Below are 18,303 nucleotides of genomic sequence, written 5' to 3' on the forward strand. Positions count from 1 at the left end.
AAATAAAATAAATTTTATAAAAAAAAATATATATCAGTAAATTATAAAAATCATTGGGGCTCAAGCCCCAAGACCAGCATAAAAAAATAACCTATGATAATTTTAGCAGACAACACCTCAGCCAGGTGATTGAAGTTAGCATTGTCAATATGGGACACACTAACAGACACAAATACAGTGTTGCTGTCAAAGATGTATAACCCAATTCAATAAATGAACAAACAGACAAACCTATCTTGAGGAACAGTCTACAAAACTACTTGCCTATACTTTTTTTTTTCTTTTTTTGTCAGTCATTGGGCTTGAACTCTGGGCCTGGATGCTGTCCCTCAGCTCTTCAGCTCAAGGCTAGCGCTCTACCACTTCAGACAGCACCACTTCTGGTTTTCTGTGTGGTTTAATGGAGGTAAGAGTCTCACGGACTTTTCCTGCTTAGGCTGGCTTTGAACCGCAATCCTCATGTCTTAGCCTCCTGAGTAGCTAGGATTACAGGCGTGAGCCACCAGTGCCCAGCTCACCAATACTCTTAAATGTCAATATTATGAAGAACAACAATGTCTAAAGATATTTTTTCAGATTAAAAGAGATTTATGAAGCAAAAATAAAATACGGGATATGATTCTGGACTGGAACATGAATTGGGGTGATTACTGAGAAAATTAGCAAAATTTAAAATATTAACTATATATATTGTTAGGTAATAGTATCCTATCAAAGTTAAACTTTTTGAGTCAGAGCATGATGGTACAGGACTATAATTCCAGCACTCTGGAGGTTGGGGCAAATGGATTACAAATACAAGGCTAGCCTTGGCTATAGAGTGAAACCTTGTCTCAATACATACCCCACCCTATTGAAAATTAAAAATTTCCCATTTTACCATTCATAGTTTGATTATTCAAGGGCAAAGGGTCTAATAGTTGCCACGTACAAAATGTAATTATATGTGTATAAACAGAAAGGGACACAAAGGAAGAGTATCCATAAAAAGACAATTTAGCGAATATAGATTAAGAGTATATGTAGCTATTTGTATTATTCTTGCAATTTGTAAGTTTGAACTGGTTGGGAAATAATAAAGGTAAAAAAGCACAAATACTTGCTGGCATGGCAGCAGTCCCAACTACCTGGGAGGTCAAGATGGGAGGAGCAAGGTTGCAAGGTAAGCAGTGGTAAAATTTTACTGAAACTCTCTCTCAAAAACAAACCAGGCACTGGGCTCCAGTGGCTCACACCTGTAATCCTAGCTACTCGGGAAATCTGAGGATTACAGTTTGAAGCCAGCCTGGGCAGGAAAGTCTGTGAAATTCTATCTCCAATAAACTACTCAGAAAAAGCCAGAAGTGGTGCTGTGGCTCAAGTGGTAGAGCACTTGCCTTGAGCACAAAGAGGCTTGGGGACAGTGCCCAGGCCCTGAGTTCAAGCCCCAGGACTAGCAAAAACAGCAAAACAAAACAAAAATAGCCAAAGCTTCTAAGGAGGTCAAAGTCAGCCCAAGGCAGGAGCCTCTTATTTCTATTTAACCACCAAAAACCCAGAAGTAAAGCGGTGATTCAAGTGGCAAAGACTAATTTTGAGTATAAATGCCCAAGTACAGGGCTGGGAAGGTGGCTCAGTGGTGGAGTGCTTGCCTTGCATGCCTGAGGCCCTGGGTTCGATTCCTCAGCACCACAGAAGCAAGAAGTGGCATTGTGGCTCAAGTGGGAGAGCGCTAACCTTGAGCTGAAGAGCTGAGGGCCCAGAGTTCAGGCCCCACGACCAGATCCAGAAAAAAAAAAAGTCTCACAGAGACTTTTTAAAAAAAATAAAAAATAAAAGCCCAAGTACAGTGCCCAGGCCCTGAGTTCAAGCCCCAGTACCAACTTACAAAAAAAAAAAAAAAAAGAGGGGTGGGGGAGGGCTGGGAAGGTGGCCCAGTGGTAGAGTGCTTGCCTTGTATGCATGAGGCCTTGGGCTGAAGAGCTGAGGGATAGCACTCAGGCCCAGAGTTCAAGCCCCACGACTGAACAAAAAAAAAAAAAAAAAAAAGCAAGGATGGTGGTTCATGCCTGTAAGTCATTCTATTTGGGAAGCATAGGTAGGAAGATCACAGTCCAAGGGTTATTAACCTAATCAAAAAACAGAGTCCTGCTAAAAAAATAACTAAAAGTAAAAAGGATTAGGAGCATGACTTAAATCATAGATATATGATAACTATATATCTGTACAGTAAATAAACTGTAAATAAATGATAAGCATAGAGCTCTGAGTTCAAACCCCAGTAAAATCATCATACCAATTAAGGACTTTGGCTAAGTTACAATACAAAAGTTGCCTTTTGGAAAATGGACTTGTCATAATTCTTTTTTTTAATTTTTATTTATTTTTCATAATTCTTGATAATAATAATAATTAAGGCTGAAACTCTGCTCAGGGTAAGACGCTTAACAGAAGGAAGCAAGATACTATGAGTAAGTTACCCAATCAAATTAAGTGATTCTGGGGAAAACTACCTGCTTAGTGTCATGCTAGCTGTAATTATGATATAGGAAAAACTCACACAGGAAGTGAAGACCTCCTTCCTCTGTTTGTCTTCTTCGCAATAACTGGAGTTCCAAAATGCTCTGGATTTGTTAATGGAAGCTGGTCTAGTGTCTGGATAAGAAACAGATAAATTGAGTTACTTTTTATAAACCACTAGTAGTAGTTCTTCAACCCCAGAGGTTCATCACTGCCGCCCTACCTCACTCTCGGCAAAATGTCTCTCCCCTTTCAGGCAAAGTGAGGTGCGTCTCAATGTCCTCTCATCCCCATCATCAAATACTATTGTAAGCAAAAGACAACAGAAATTTAGGCACAGTGATTAAATCAAATTTAACAGTACAGAATCCTATTATTGCTGCTTAGTTAGAACTTAATGTTTATAAGAATCATTGTTTAGCCATTTTACATTGGTTCATTTTTAAATGAACATACATTTTTCACTTGTTAGATATCACACAGACACAGGCACCAACTTCCTCAGTAACTTCACTGGCTTTTTCAAGTTCGATCACTCCACTATGATCATCTCTCTTTTTTTTTTTTTTGGGTCCGGTTGTGGGGCCTGAACTCTGGGCCTGGACACTGTTCCTCAGCTCTTCAGCTCAAGGCTAGAGCTCTACCACTTGAGCCACAGCACCACTTCCCGCTTTTTTTCTTTTTTGCTTATATGGTGCTGAGGAATTGAACCCAGGGCCTCATGCATGCAAGGCAAGCGCTCTACCACTGAGCCACCTTCCCAGCCCATGATCATCTCTTATTCTTTATTTCTTTGCGATGTTGGGGACTGAACCTAAGGCTTTGCTCATACTAGATAATTGCTCCATACTTCATCTGCCTCTAGCTCTTTTTTATCAGTATTGTTTTATTATCACTACATTTGCCCTGACTGGCCTCAAAGCAGAAGTGCTTCTGCCTCCTGATTGGCTATCATTACAGGCTTGGGGCACCACACCCAGTTCAGAATCTTCTTCTAGGCCCATTAGCAACCTAATCAAAGCACAGATATTAAATTACCTTCTATCTTTGAAGAAAAGACAAGACCTGAATTTATTTTTATTTATTCATTTTTCTGTCTTTTTATTTTTTGGGAGGGCAGTAACAAGGCTTGAACTCAGATCCTCATTGCATACTAGGCTGGTATTGTACAACTTGAGCTGTTGCTCCAGCCCTGCTTCTGCTGGTTATTTTGGAGACAGAGTTTAGCAAACTATTCTGCCCTTGCTAGCCTTGAACCTTGATGCTCTAGCAATAAAACCATTTGTTGATGGGAAAAAAATACATCTTTATTATGAGTAGAAGTTATAATCAAAACCAAAAGGATTTCTTAAAAGGAGATTATAGTATAAACAACTGTCTTCTAGTTATACATAGGAACGCTCCCAACTGAAAGTAAATAGAATCAGTTTAAGAAAAGAAATTTTAATTCACAAAACTATTCATATGTGTATGTCTACACATACACATATGAATTTGATACATTTTTTAAGTAATTTTTAAGGATTTTTCTGACCTGGAAGACTCAACACCATAATGGACCTATAAATCCTGACATTTTTAATAACCAAAATCATGAGAAGCTCCTTTCGTGTTAAAAGCATTCAAAAGACCAAAACTTTGTAGGCATTAAGAATGAATCTAGTATTTTAATAAGACTATAATGATTTACCTGTTGTGTATAGTAAATTTAGCTTTTCTGAATTTCAACTTACCATATAGCATGCCAAGAGAAAATAAATCACGCTAGAAAAATTTAATAATTCCAGGAAACATTTGATACTTGCCAAATGGCATTTGTATAGATAATTCACCAAGTGCCATATATATGAAGTATTGTCTAAATACAAATGTTAAATATAAAGCTTATTTCAGAAAAAAGATATAGCCCCAACTCTAAAAGTAACACTAATCATACTAAACAGACAAAGGACTATAAACAAGGATGCAAATGTTAACCTTAATCTGTTAGAATTCAAAGAAACAAAACTGAAGAATCTAACCTTCTGTACTAAGTACAAAAGACCTGTCTACCTGTTATATTATTACTGACACTATAGGACAGTAATTAACCTAACCTATCCACAACACAATTGCTATCATTTATTAGCTTTCTACCATGTCCTAATACAAAACCAGCCTCTCTGCAAGGTAGGAATGGCTAGCTTCCTTTTATTGATCAATTTTGAACCAGAAAGGTGACCAATGACTACATCTTGATTAAGAGAGGGCTGTGGCGGGGCACCAGTGGCTCGCACATGTAGTTCTGGCTATGATCTGAGGATCATGGTTCAAAGTAAGCCTAGACACACAAATCTCAGACTTTTATCTCCTAACAAAAAGCCAGAACTACAAGTGTGAATCAAGTGATAAAACATCATCTATGAATGAAAAAGTGGAGCAAGAAGCCCTGAATTCTAGTCCCAGAACTAGCACAAAAACAAAGAGGATCAAAAGGAATAGTGAATAGTTGTGAAGAATTAAGTGTAAAAATAAATGAACTTATACAAACTTAGGTATACTTAGAAAACATGAAATAGTGCCAGGCACTGGTGGCTCACACCTGTAATCCTAGCTACTCAGGAGGCTGAGATCTGAGGATCATAGTTCAAAGCCAGACCAGGCAGGAAAGTCCATGAGACTCTTATCTCTAATAAACCACTAGAAAACTGGAAGTGGTGCTGTGGCTCAAGCAGTAGAGCGCTCACCTTGAGCTGAAGAGCTGAGGGAGAGTGCCCAGGCCATGAGTTCAAGCCCCATGACCGACAAAAAAAAAAAAAGAAAGAGAGAAAGAAAGAAAGAAAAGAAAGAAAGAAAGAAAGAAAGAAAGAAAACATGAAATAGCTTATTGCTGCTCCTAGGCTACAAACAAGGAGCAGAAAGAAAAAATTCTGACTTCAGGAAATACTGTTACTGTTATATGTGTACACAGTACAATGACTAGTATATTAACGAAGCAAAAAACTTTAAAATTAAAAGTACATGTGATGTGTATATGAACAGTTTAAGGGTGCACACTATAATTTCAGCACTCAAGAGATGAGGCAAGAAGTCTGACAGTAAAATAATGATAGTCTCAAAAAACTGTATATATACACATATATATGTATATACATATACACACTTATATACTCTGGATTAAAAACCAATAAGCTTCTTTTAAAAATAATTATTTTTAAGGGACCTGCACACTGTTCCATAATGACTCTACTAATTTAAATTTTCACCAGAAATGAATATGGTTTCCTTTTCCCACATCCTCAACAGCCATTCTAACAAGTGTTAAGTGATACACTTCACTGTGCTTTTTATTCACATACCGCTGATGATTCATAGGTTGAGCATTTTAAAATATATACTCATACACCAATGAACAATGGGAATATGTGCCCAGAAATGTGTGGGTAGGTGATTTCATCACTGGGAGACAGCAGTGAACTAATACAAACTCAGTTTGTAAAGCATATTACTGGCTAAATGTTAGAGCAACACTAACATAACTGTGAGCATTTGTGTCATTACAAACAGAGTATAAAAGCTTTTTTAAAAGAACATTTGTATCTGGGCCCTGGTGGCTCACACCTGTAACCCTAGCTCAGGAGGCTATCTGAGGATCATGGTTCAAAGCCAGTCCAGGCAGGAAAGGCCATGAGACTCGTATCTCCAATTAACCCCCAGAAAACCAGAAGTGGAGCTGTGGCTCAAGGTAGTAGAGCACTAACCTTCAACAAAAAGAGCTCAGGGACAGTGCCCAGGCCCCTAGTTCAAGCCCCACAACCGACAACAAAAAAGGAAAGAACATTTATATGGGGCACTTAAACTTCTTGTGAGATCTGCTAGCCTGCAGGACTGGCAGTTGCCCTGGGTGAGTGGGTGAGTAATAACTCAAAGGAAAGGCCGAGGATGTCACAGTGCACTACTGTACACTTTATATATACTGTACTTATGATAACAAAATTTACCTGTTTTTCAGTAATAATATTAGTTTATAACATTGTAGTTAATTATTATTAATTTTTCATTTGTACGCTTGTTTGTATTAGCCTTTTGTTTGTTTGGTATGATTAGTTTTGCTTTCACAATTTCAGCTTTGTCTTTTTCTTAAATATGTTTTAATACTTAATATTTGTATCTAGTGCAGTAACAGATACTACTTTGGGATATATATACGTACATATATTTGTGGCACTCAGTGAATTGTCTATACAAAATCCCTTTTTGGGCTCAAAGAACACTTGCCTAGCAAATGCAAGTTCCAGCCTAGTACTGACAATCAAAACACTGGGAAAACTGTTATATCCTTGTGCTGTGAGGTTTGTTTTTTGTTCACTTTTGTGTGTATGTGTGTGTGTGTGTGTGCACACGCGCACGCACGTGTGTTGGTACTGAGGCTTGAATTCAGGGCTTTATGCTGTCCCGTAGCTTTTTCACTCAATGCTGCCACTTTACTACTTGAACCATGTCACCACTTTCCTACCCCAGATGGCTATGAACTATTATCTTTAGAGTCGCTAGGATTATAGGCATAAGCTACCAGCGCCTGCTGTTACTTGCTTTTTGAGACAGAGTCTATGTATCTTGGGCTGGCCTTACACTCATGATCCTTTTAGCTCAGCCTCCTGAATGCTAGGATTACAGGAATACACTGCCATGCTTGTTGCATTTTACTTTTGGAATTTTTCTTTCCTCAAGATTTTAAACTTCTTGAAAAACTAAGATGTAAACACACACCATGTTAGGCCAACAGAGGGTCAGTATCACTGAAACTATTCCACCTGCACATGTCCCGCGGGGCAGGAACACATGGAAAGGCCATCTCTTGTGAGAATGCTTCTGGAACATCTCTTCAAGGAGTTGTCTGAGGTTGACTTATGGTTAACAGGTTTTTTGTTAGTAGTAGAACACTCTAATATAATAATAAAAAACTAGCATAGTCATATGCTGTCCTCATCAAATGTTATGTATTATCCATAATAGTATGCACTTCATTTCTGTATGACTGGCAGTGCAATAGGTGTGTTTACAGTTGCATCACCATAAGCAGATGAGTAATGTGTTACAATGGCTACAAAGTCATTAGGCACAGGAACTGTTCAGATCCATTACAATCTATGAATATATCATCATATGTGCACTAAGTCATTGTCCACATTATGGCATTATGAAGAACATCACTGTTTCTAGGCCATTGTAGGTGTTCCTTTGAGAAATGACTATTTTAGGTCCTGGTTAAGTTTTCTATTTCAATAACTAACATTTTAAAATATTTTTTCAATTTTCCCAAAACCTGTCTCTCCTTCTCAGTGTTTGGGTCTGTTTTCTAAGAGTGTACTATTTGTATCAGAATCATCTAATATGCTTATTAAAAGGAAGCTTCTTGAATTGCCCTTCTCAGCCCTGCTCAATACATTTTGAGTGCTCAAAACTTCTTTGGGGACTGGGGTTCGAATTCATGGCTTGCTTGGCTTGCTCTATCCCTTGAGCCGTGCCTCCAATCTGGAATTCTGCTAGTTATTTCAGATATGGAATCCCAGAGACTTTTCTGTCCAAGCTAACCTTGAACCTAACTGTTCTGGGTCTCAGCCTTGTGTTTTATAACGAGTCAACAGTGTCCAACAAATCCCTTTTTGTAAAAAACGAAAAGCTAACCGCAATAAATTTTTATGTACACTAATGCTTGAAACTTCAATTATATGTAACTCAGATTCCAAGTAATTTGAGAACAAGAATTACACAATTTCTTCCATAATTATCCAATATGGAAAATCTTACAGTAAATGCTAAGTAGTAACTAGCTTGTTGCAATGCTAAAATGCCGCTCATACAAAGGACAGAGAATCATAACCGAATGATTATTGTGGGCTGCAGAAACTCAGGATACGGAGAGGAAAGGAACTGTTTCTGGAGCCATAAGCATGCTTGGCAATGAGTACCACATACAACACAACATCAGAATCTGATCAGATTATGGATCACAGTTTTACATGATTCTACACACACACATCAACTCCTGTAATTTTTACCAGTGTCTTGCTTCATATAACAGATTTATTGACTTAATCTTTCAGAGTTACTATTAACTTCAGTTTTTAAATCACTAACAACTATCAATAGTGCCAAATAAGCTTACTAAAAATACATAGTTTAGTAGAATGGTATCATTATAAACAAAGAATATATAGGAAGTCCAAGGAGACTTTTTAGGTAGGAAAAAATAGTCTCATACAACAACAAATTGCTAATACTAAAAGAAGACATGGGAACTGCATTTTTTTTTTTTTTTGCCAGTCCTGGGGCTTGAACTCAGGGCCTGGGTACTGTCCCTGTACTGATTTTGCTCAAGGCTAGCACTCTATCACTTGAGCTACAGTGCCACTTCCAGCTTTTTCTATTTATGTGGTACTAAGGAATTGAACTCATGCGTATTAGGCAAGCACCCTACCACTGAGCCACATTCCAGCCCCAAGAACTGAAATTTTTAACCAATTTTTAACCTACAGTGAATGACTTTTACCCAAAGAAACAAATCAAGTAAAAGTAAAACTAACAGGTCATTTCTTTTCCTTTCATAAGGAAACCACATATTATAATCAAACAACTTACATTAAAATATAAATGTGTTATATAGGTCTCTCCCGTGAACCAGTCTTACACATAATCTGCAGAACTATAAAACTAAAAAACTACTGAGTCTTGGAAATGTTACTATTGCTATTCTCATGAGCCTAATGATAGCAAATCTTGTAATACTACTCGGGTTTAAATAGATATTCACCCCCCAAAAAAAAAAAAAAGAGTACAGTTAAAAGAAAAAAAAATCAAACAAGGCCTTACTTTTCAAGTGCAAAAAAAAGACAAAAACAAAACAAAATAAAAAAACAAACAAAAAAAGTTATAAAAAATGGACCTTAACTCTAATGCATGGGTCTCACTGAAGCTTATTAAAGTTAGCATCAGTTTACACAGACTGTTAAGAATGCATTCACACTAGCAGATTATTAAATCTCTTGTAATAAGAGAATACCTGTAACAATAATTAAGAATTAGGTTATGGCATCTGGGCTTGAATCTACTCTGAACATATTTTCAGTCTGTAAATTATATAGTAACATCTACACTATCTTTATATAAAACAAGTAATAGTAGCTCCCATGTCATCTTAATTGCAATGACAGTAGAAGTGAAAAGATCTTATTATTCACAATATTGTTCTCTCAGTTTGTCTTAGGAATAAAATTAATCATGTATCTTTCTTGAAGAGAAATGTCAAAGTAACCTAAGGCAGAACTACATTCTTGGGTGAAACAGATACAAATAGCCACATTACTATAAAGAGTAACTATTTTTGTTACCAGCAGATCATCATTAAAATTTTAGCTAGTTATAGACAGGAAATTGAGAGGAAATAGTACATGGTTCTCTGTCAACACAATATTTCAGTGTACCTACAAAACAAAGATACATCTAATCCCAAAGTAAATGTATGTATTAAATTACTTAACTAGCCTGGGAATGGTGTTTCACACCTCTAATCAATCCTAGCTACTCAGGAGGCAGAGATCTGAAGATTGAGGTTCAAAGTCAGCCTAGGCAGAAGAATTCTTGAGACTCTTATCTCAAATTAATCACCAGAAAACTGCAAGTGGCTCAAAGTGGTAGTGCCCTAGCCATGAGTGAAAAAGCTCAAGGATAGCACACAGGCTCTGAGTTCAAGCCCCAAGACTGGCAAAAAAAAAAAAAGTTCTGGGAGCATGGCTAAGAACATCTGTCTAGTTAGGGCCTGAATTCAAACCATAGTCCTACCCTCCCCATAATGTAACATAAGATAACTTTGCCTCTTTGCATTCACAATGAGTCTTGACAGTGCCCAGGCCCTGAGTTCAAGCCCCATGACTGATTAAAAAAAAAAGTTTAACTACTTACCAACAGTATACCAACTAGCATCTGTCAACTTGCTGATAATAGCTTCCTGAAAGGATCCATCAGATGTCCTTGTTTCAACAATCGCTCCGACCTAAAATATGAAACCCAAATGTCCTTACCAAATCACTCTCACCAGCTATATGATATGAATACAAAAATTTTTTTTTTATAATTCCTCCTTACTCTGGTTTATCTTTACCCTTTATAGTGTTCCTATCTTTGTTAAGTAATTTGAGACTCAAAACTCTTAGGCATAAGTAACTATTTTGCAAACTGAAAATTATGGCTCAGAAAGAGCAAATAATTTGCAAAGTCCAGGATGAGAAGCCAAATACTAAAATATAAGAATGATAAAACCATAAGACAACTAAATCAGTCTCAATTTTCTTTAACAGCAATGCTGAATATTGTATTTATCACTTGTATTTATGGGAACTTTTCTCTCTTTATTTTGTCTGTCGTGGGGCTTGAACTCTGGGGGCACTGTCCCTGAGCTCTTCAGCTCAATGCTAACACTCTATCAGTTGAGCCACAGCACTGTTTCCAGCTTTTTCTGTTTATGTGGTGCTGAGGAATCAACCCAGGGCTTCATGCATGCGAGGCAAGCACTCTACCACTAAGCCACCTTCCCAGCCCCAAGAAGATACTTACTCTTAAAGGACCCTTTACTTGGTCATCTTGAACCAATTGTGTTGTATTATCCTGCTTCAGGAGTACCTGAAAAACATGTGTACAACAGTTGGCATGTTGCTTTTAAACTGATACATTTATAATAACACTGTAAAGGATACACTATAAAGGATGCACTGTACTTTCTTAGTACTCTGTGGTCACCTCTGGAGTAACAGTTGTTACTTTGTTGTATATTTACCTTTATTGTCTCTCTGATTAACTGTGAGCTCCTTGATGGCTGGAGTCCTCCTTTATTACTATATCCCCTGCAGTTAGCAAGTGTCAGTGCATAGTACTGGCATTTAATAACTGTTCACTAAGTGAACTATAGAAGATTTACAATCTACAGTGATTGCTGTAAAATCTTTTTTTTTTTGGTCCGGTCGTGGGGCTTGAACTCTGGGCCTGGGAGCTGTCCCTCGACTCTTCAGCTCAAGGCTAGCACTCTACCACTTGAGCCACAGTGCCACTTCCACTTTTTTCTTTTTGCTTATGTGGTGCTGAGGAATCGAACCCAGGGCCTCGAGCATGCAAGGCAAGGGCTCTACCACTGAGCCACCTTCCCAGCCCCATGATGTAAAATCTTAAAACTGATTTTAGTGAGTTTTATCAGTTAACTCATAAAAGGTACAAATATATGTATATGTATGTGTATACATATATTCATTTATTTTATTTACTTTTTTTGTTGGTTGTAGGGCTTGAGTACTGTCCCTGAGCTCTTTTGCTCAAGGCTAGCACTCTACCACTTTGAGCCACAGTGCCATGTATAGTTTTCTGGTGGTTAATTGGAGATAAGTCTCATAGACTGTTCTGCCCATGCTGGCTTTGAACCACAAGTCTCAGATCTCAGCCTCCTGAGGAGCTAGGATTACAGGCATAAGCCACCAGTGCCCAAGCAGCCAGGCACTGGTGGCTTATGCCTGTAATCCTAGCTCCTTCAGGAGGCTGAGACCTGGGGATTGTGGTTTGAAGCCAGCCAGGGTAGAAAAGTCTGTGAGACTCTTATCTTCAATTAACCACCAAAATGCCAGAAGTAGAGCTGTGGCCCAAGTGGTAATCTGAAGGAAAAAAAAAAGTTCAGAGACTCAGGCCCTGAGCTCAAGCCCCTGAGTTTACAAAAATAAATAAATAAATAATGAAAGATCCACAATAATGCTAATACATACATAGATATATAAGAATCTCATATTTAATAAGAAAATTTTAGCTGGGCACCGGTGGCTCACGCCTATAATCCTAGCTACTCAGGAGGCTGAGATCTGAAGATCAAAGTTCAAAGCCAGCCCGGGCAGGAAAGTCCATGAAACTCTTATCTCCAGTAAACCAGCAAAAAACTGGAAGTGGTACAGTTGGCGCAAGTAGTAGAGTGCTAGCCTTGAACTGAGGGACAGCGCGCAGGCCCAGAGTTCAAGCCCCGCGACCAACAACAACAAAAAATTATATAGTTTTATACTCCCTAGGCTATAGAAAATACATAAATGCTAAATGACATTCTAATAATAAAGTTTCATCAGCAGATCAAAACATAGAAAGAAATTTTATAATAATCATGAATAAAATCTATCTTCCATACAAATGACACTCCTTCATTCAAGGACTCAAACTTTAACATGCATCAGAAATATTCACAGTGCTTGTTAAAACATAAGTAATAAACCTTACCCCCAGAGTTTCTGGTTAGAAAGCCTGGGGTAGGGACTTGAGAAATCAGCATTTTTGAATGACTTCCCAGGTGAAGATGATACTGTTGGTATTAGAGTCACACAGTGAAAATTATTGCTGCTATTCACTCATTCATTCACCAGGATGTATGGCACAATACTTTCAGTTTTGGGTATAGAGTAAGTCAAATATGTACTCTTTTGATGGTTCTTAATTTTGATATGAAAACATCAGATACATAAATAAAGCAAACTGAAGATACAGTATGATTCAATAATAAGAATGTCATGACAGCCACAGTGTAAAATCGGAAGGACCACACCAAGTCTTTTTGGAGTATTATCAAAGGAAGAGTTTCATGAAATGTAGTTTCTAGCTCCACAGTGTTACAAGTATTTATATAAGCATGGATTATTTTTATACCTAGGTAAAACTACAGGTACAAAAATTACTAGAAGGAACAAAAAAATGTTAATGGGTATTTCTGAGAAGTAAGATATGAGTATTAGATACATGTGTACTTTCCTATTTTCCCCAAATACTGTACAGGAATGTGCTTAACATTTTTCTGGTCATAAAAGCCATCAAAAGTTTAATTCCCAGGGTAGTTCTTTCCAATCACTGAAACTGCCTTTACTGGGTTATTATGAAAGGGGTAAAATCAGATTATAGCTTAAGTAAGTACACTGCCACAAATAGGAACAATCCAAATGATAAGAGTGTGTGAACATGAAATTCTGAAAGTGTATTTTGGAATGATTGCTCAGTTTGAGGGGATTTTTTTATTAATAAGTTTTTTTTTAATTGTGAAAATACCATACAGAGGGGTTACAATTACTTGAGCAAGGTAATGAGTACATTTCTTACCAAGCATTGTTGCCTCCTCCTTTGTTTCCCCTTCCCATCCCTGCCCTCCCATCTCCCCACCTGACCCCTACCCCAGTTTGAGTTCTTATTCCTCAATTCTTATTGCGCTTTCCTGTAAGTATACTATAGAACCAGAGCTGTCACCATAGTATTGATTCAATCAACAAAATCATCATTTGCAGTATTCCCCCTGCAATTAGTGAAACTTCAATCTCTTTAATTCAGTTAATAAAACTGTTGCATTAAAATAAATGTATTACCTTCACTTTCACTAGCCTTTTCACAGTTTTAATCTTTGCCTCACAGAAGGCACCTCGGTACTTGGCGCTGACATCCGTTCCCACTGTGAGATAGGCCGGCTCATCCGCCGCCTAGGAAAGGAACACAGAATGAACAACACCTCTGTTTCCCCTACTCCAACTGCAACAGCATAGGGGTTTTGTATTTAAAGTAGTTAGAACGGTCAAATAATTTGCTAATTGCTATCATCAACAATTTGAAAAATACCCCTAAAACATACACTTTATTAAGAATACTTTATTTTACATATTGATGTCTTGATGCCATACAAAGTTTTAAAGTTGTAATTAGAAATTATCAAGAAGGAAATGTAATACTTGTTTTACAATTTTTTGAAATTCTACAATCTATGTAAAAATGAATATATATATATATATATATATATATATATATATATTCACATGGAATGTCTCTGACCTTTAACATAAACATTTTAACATGTCAATAAGAACACTTCTGGCCTCCTGATAATTTTACTTTTAAATTAAAAGAATTTGGTACTAACTGCATGATTAAATGTTCAGTGATACAGCTTTATAAAGGCAACATCTTTTTAGGCACAGATAAGAAACCAAGCTAACCCTTTAGCTTTTTGCAGCTAAATGTTGCACTTAAAATGTTATGTCTGAATTGAGCTTATTGGAAGCAGGTACAAACTAAGGGCTCAAGACTGTAGTCACACATAGTTTACCACAGAATTTTCTTAACATTTTAAAAAGAAAAAACAAAACAAAACTTTATTCAGAAACATCAGCTCACACTTGTAATCCTAGCTACTCAGAAGACTGAGATCTGAAGATTTGGGTTTGAAGGCAAGTCTGTGAGATTCTTACCTCCAATAAACTACTAAAAAACAACACATCAAAACAAACAAAAAAGAAATAGCCCAGGCCCTGGGTTCAAGCCCCAGAACCAGCACCAAAAACAAAAACAAAAAACAAGAAATGCAATTTTACTTTTAGCAAATGGCTTTCATCACAACCATACATAGACGTGAGAAATTTTGTTCTACAAGTCAGTTACAAAATTATTGCAATCTCAGTCTGTCATTTTACCTATGCTTTTCAAAAGTTACATGTAGTCATAGAAGTTAAATACAACACTACTAAGTACAAAGGTAGGTGTTTTCTTTAGCTACATTTTTTTAAGCAGAAAGTAGTATTTCATTTTCCAGGAAGTTTTCCCTAGTAATATTAAAGGTTAGAACTGTCTCTTCAAGAAAATAGGAAAGAACAAATTAATAATAAATTTCAAAGCTTAATACACAAAGACAGTACATGTGAGATGAATCCAGCATTTAAAATCATAGCATTTTGCCCAATTGCCTATGGCTCACACTATAAACCTAGCTACTCAGAAAGCTGAGTTCTGAGGATCCCAGTTCAAAGCCAGCCCAGTGAAGAAAGCCTATGAGACTCTTATTTCCATTTAATCACCAAAAAGTCAGAGGGGAAACCTTGGTTCAAAAGGTAAAGTACTAGCCTTGAGCAAAAATAAGGGATACCAGTACTGACAAAAAATAAAGTAAAAATCACTGCATTTACCAAATGTGCAAACTGAAGAGAAATAGTTTTGACAAATAAATACCTGCCCAGAAATATTCAATAACCAGGGTACCCTGAAGAATGTTGTAATATCTTTCTTTTCTTTTAATCATCCACTCACATTTCCAAGATAAGGCATTGTAAGAATATACATACATATATTTGGTATAGTCATACATTTTCAAAATATAAAGATAGAACTAAAACTCAGTGCTACTAGTTTTAGTCCAACCTAAAATATTATAACCAAACAAGTGCTTTATGCTCAGAAATAATGGTATCTTCTTCATTCAAGGCATATATTCTTTCTCTTTCTCTTACTTTATTCAATCCACTTATTTTTCCTGGCAGCAGGGAAGAAAAAAATTCAAAAAATCCCCCAAAGAACTAAAACAGGACAAAAGCTTTACTTCTGCAAAGGTTGCTGCCAACACAGGAAGTGTTTAAAAATACTAGCCCAATGGTCAACAATTGAAAGCCTGCAGCAGCCTTTCTAAAGAGCTACTATAGAGGACTGAGCTGACTAGATTTAGCCCTATATTTTTCACTCAGCCACACGTCTGTTCCCTTTCTCTAAAAGTGCTGTTTAGTAGAGAAATTCATATGCTAACCCCCAAAATGCTGCTTAGTAGAGAAATCCTTTAGAAACCAAAAAAAAAAAAAAAAAAGACATTCTACGACGGCAGCCTCACAACTGTCAATGTCCGGGGCACGAGGTTCAGGAGAGTTGACTCCACTTACCTTCATTTTTATTGGTGATCGGTGGGGTTCCAGCTCAATGAGTTATCTTCCCAGTCGCTAGAATCATGGAGAGAGGAAAGACAAGCACAGAATCAGCCAAAAGCGGGAGCGACGGGGGAAAGAAAGTAAACAAACGCCAGCGGGGAGGGGCACAATCCTTCCCCAGCCAAGGGCTGAGACCCCCTCGGAGGGCAGTCAGAAGGTAAGAGCCAGCGGGCAGCCAGAGCCTCACGCGCGCCAAAGGGCAGCCCGCTCCACCCCGGAGCTCGACAGCGGCCCACCGCGCCCCCACCTCTCGGGCCACTTTGACCCGGAATGCTCAACTCCGGAGCCCTAGGTCCGATCGCCCAGGAAAAGGGCCAGAAAGAAAAAAGACACCGTCTGGGGCTTCCTGAGTCCCCCAACAGGGATGGCCACCCAGCCCCCCCACGCCCCCCGCTCGGCCGATTCCCGGATACCCTGACTTTGGCCCGCGCCCCGCCTCCGCCGCTCGGCCCCCTCGGCCCGCCCCGGCCCGCGGTGGCGGCAGCAGAGTGTCAGGGCGCCATTGCTCTCCTGCCTCCGCTCTGCTCCGCGCCGGGAGGGAGAAGCGCTCCTTCGCCCGAAAGGGCAGGGGCGGCGGCCTGCAGCGGGGAGCCGGGAACCAGAGGGGACCCTCGCGCGAGGAGGGGGCGGGGAGGAGGAGGGGAGGCGGCCCGGACAGGGTGTGGGAGGGGAGGGGAACCGCACCGCGGCAGCCGGCGCCTCCTTCCGCGCCCGCCGCAACTTTTTTGTACAGCCCGGAGAGGAACCAGCCGCGATCAAACCTCCGGGGGTCCTGCCACGGACTCCACCGGGAGAGGACGCCCAGTGGAGTTGGGGGCTGGTTACCCCCCAAGCAGCCCGCTCCCGGCCGCAACGGAAGCAAACTTAGCAGCGCGGCCAACCCCACAGCCATTTTCCCGGGGCACCCGGGGAAGCGGCCGTGGAGGCGGCTGCGGCGGCGGTTCCTGCAGTTGCGACCGCTGCTCCCCGACTTTGCCCCTGCGTTCGCTGCACCGCTAGCCTGGCATCCTTCTTTCCACCTCCAAAGCTTCCAACTGCACCGGGACCCTGGTCAGCAGCACCAGCTGCTACTGCGGCTCGGTCCATTCAGTGTGCCCCGCTTCCCTTCTCCCGCCCTACCTACTGCGGGTGAAGTGTGCGCTGTCAGCCCTCAAGTCCTCCGCCCCACCGATCGCCGTGGGCCCCCGTCCGGGCAGCACCACTCCCGGTCGCGGCGGTAGTTCCTGCGCCGGGTTCCCCCACTCGCCCCGATTTACTGCCACAATCCACCAAATAACAAGCTGTTGAGCAGACTCGCTTCCACACGAACTCCTATTGGCTGTTCATGACGCCGAAGAGCTTCGGATAGGAGCTCGCGACCTGCCGTTCTCATTGGATGTAGCCCTGAAACTTCAACGATTGGTAAGAAAAACAGCAGGTAGGACATCTGCCACTTCTGATTGGCCGTCTGCGAACGCCAATGTTATTGGAGGACCGGAGATTGAGTAAGCAAGTACTGGAACGTGATTGGTAGAGACGACTCCGGATGTGCTTGACTGAGCACTGATTGGAGAACGGAGGGGTCAGGAAGAGCAGTTCGGTCCGAGGATTGGCAGTGGAGTGTCCCATGGAAACGGAACCCCAGAACTGCGGCCAGGGACTTCGCACTGAGGGGTGGGGGGGCGGGGCAGTCGCTCCGCAAGGCGCCTGCGCGAAACCGGCTTCTCGGCGCCATTTTGTCCGGGCAGCATTGGCCGCAGCGCTATCGCGTTTTCTGTTTCTGGGGTGCACGAAGCGGAGTGCCTGGTTTTTTTTCCCCTCTTTTTGCGAGAGACTCATTTCAGTGTGCTACTCATCCACTGTTCACCCCGGGACAGCACCCAGCGGAGGTCGAGGGGAGTCGAAGAGCCGTCTGAAAGGTGAGCCGAAGGCTATGCTTATCGGAGCGACCGGAGGATGGCGCAGCTCCGGCGGCGGCGCCGGCACCGGAAATGAGGGAGCCCGAGGCGGCCATGGTGAAGTCGCTCCTGCCGGCGGCGGGGCGGGGGTG

At 40.2% G+C, this 18,303-nt stretch overlaps 1 protein-coding gene across 1 annotated transcript in view; it reads right to left on the reverse strand.

The window, feature by feature from the left end:
- Arid4a (AT rich interactive domain 4A (RBP1-like)) overlaps positions 1 to 17,522 on the reverse strand; it is a 71,877-nt gene extending 54,355 nt beyond the window's left edge. Inside the window, exons 1-7 of the mRNA XM_013013959.1 lie at positions 17,394 to 17,522; positions 16,230 to 16,286; positions 13,905 to 14,015; positions 11,092 to 11,157; positions 10,441 to 10,531; positions 2,723 to 2,802; positions 2,540 to 2,634 (exon numbers count right to left, since the gene is read on the reverse strand). Of these exons, the coding sequence (XP_012869413.1) occupies positions 2,540 to 2,634; positions 2,723 to 2,802; positions 10,441 to 10,531; positions 11,092 to 11,157; positions 13,905 to 14,015; positions 16,230 to 16,235 (449 nt within the window). The 5' untranslated portion in view covers positions 16,236 to 16,286; positions 17,394 to 17,522. The remainder of the gene's footprint in view (positions 1 to 2,539; positions 2,635 to 2,722; positions 2,803 to 10,440; positions 10,532 to 11,091; positions 11,158 to 13,904; positions 14,016 to 16,229; positions 16,287 to 17,393) is intronic.
- Positions 17,523 to 18,303: the final 781 nt, after the last annotated feature.

The sequence above is a fragment of the Dipodomys ordii genome, unplaced genomic scaffold (assembly GCF_000151885.1).
Source record: "Dipodomys ordii isolate 6190 unplaced genomic scaffold, Dord_2.0 Scaffold2, whole genome shotgun sequence".
Classification (NCBI taxonomy): Eukaryota; Metazoa; Chordata; class Mammalia; order Rodentia; family Heteromyidae; genus Dipodomys; species Dipodomys ordii.